Source organism: Plectropomus leopardus, unplaced genomic scaffold (genome assembly GCF_008729295.1).
Source record: "Plectropomus leopardus isolate mb unplaced genomic scaffold, YSFRI_Pleo_2.0 unplaced_scaffold23671, whole genome shotgun sequence".
In the NCBI taxonomy this organism is placed as follows: domain Eukaryota; kingdom Metazoa; phylum Chordata; class Actinopteri; order Perciformes; family Serranidae; genus Plectropomus; species Plectropomus leopardus.
The window spans coordinates 66-1,171 of record NW_024625682.1 but is presented as its reverse complement, the minus strand read 5'-3'; the positions used below and the strand labels follow the sequence as shown (position 1 = coordinate 1,171).

At 34.9% G+C, this 1,106-nt stretch overlaps 1 protein-coding gene across 1 annotated transcript; it reads right to left on the bottom strand.

Moving 5' to 3' along the window:
- Positions 1-309: 309 nt before the first annotated feature.
- On the bottom strand, positions 310-852 carry LOC121966240 (antigen peptide transporter 2-like). Its single transcript, XM_042516346.1, has 2 exons — positions 657-852; positions 310-562 (listed from the first exon to the last, which is right to left on the bottom strand). Exons 1-2 carry the CDS (start codon positions 756-758, stop codon positions 320-322), a joined length of 345 nt encoding a protein of 114 aa, XP_042372280.1. The 5' UTR covers positions 759-852; the 3' UTR covers positions 310-319.
- Between the last annotated feature and the right edge of the window lie 254 nt (positions 853-1,106).

Here is a 1,106-nt window from a genome sequence, read left to right as displayed (position 1 = left end):
CTAATTTTTGGACCATGTTTTATTACGTTGCTTGTTCCTTTCTTTTTTTGAAAGAAACAGAATCATTTAGAAATTTTTAAAAAGGGGGAAATGTCCATATTTATAATAATTTTATATTGCATTACTGTCAAAATATATAATAAAATATATAAAATCAATACCCATATATTTTTTTAAATTTCAGCACTTTTTCAATTTCTTCTTATTTTTGGGTAATTTTATTGTAACTAATTTTTTGCTAATTTTTGGACCATGTCTTGTGTTGCTTGTTGCCTTCTCGCAATGTTTTTGAAAGAAACAGAACCAATTTGCTCAGGTTTTAAAGGGTTAAACATAACGACCCTGCAGTGTCGGTGTGTGAAACAGTTACCTTCAGAGCTGGTTTATTGTCAGTCACTGAGGGATACATGAAGGTGACATTTTGGAAAACAACTCTTCCCTCCAGCTTGTCCGGCGCTAACTCTCCGGCTGCCTTACACTTTGGTTTTCTGTCCAGATAACTGAAGACTTTGGAAATGACTCCGAATGTGGACACGGTGTCTCCCAGACTATACATAATCTCCTGTGACAAAAATAAAAAAATCATTATTTTATACTTTACAACTCAAACACATCAGAGAGATTCTGCAGTGTGAAATATTCATAACGCAACTCACCTTTAGGTTGTTTGACATGGGCTTCTGGTACAAGAAGAAGGAGACGAGACTGCCGATACTGAGGCGACCCGACGAGATGAGACCGCGAGCCTGAACCAGCATGAGGATCTTTATACCCAAACTCACCAACTACATGGAAACATAGAGGGGAGTCACTCACAGTGTACTTTAGCCTAATAAAAATACACCGAGCAACAGAAATCACACATGCCCCTCATAAACGTGAGCCAAAACAAAAGATTTTAACATAAATGGAGCAGCACATACATTTCATATGTACAGAGGACCACTCATGCCAGGAAAAATAAATCAAATACAGAAATACATCATTTTAGAACAGATAAAATAATAAAATACACATGGAAATTAAAAAAGTGGAGATACTGTGTCACAATTTTGACTTTTTATGTCATAATTTTTATATAAAAATTACAATTATGAAACAAAGTC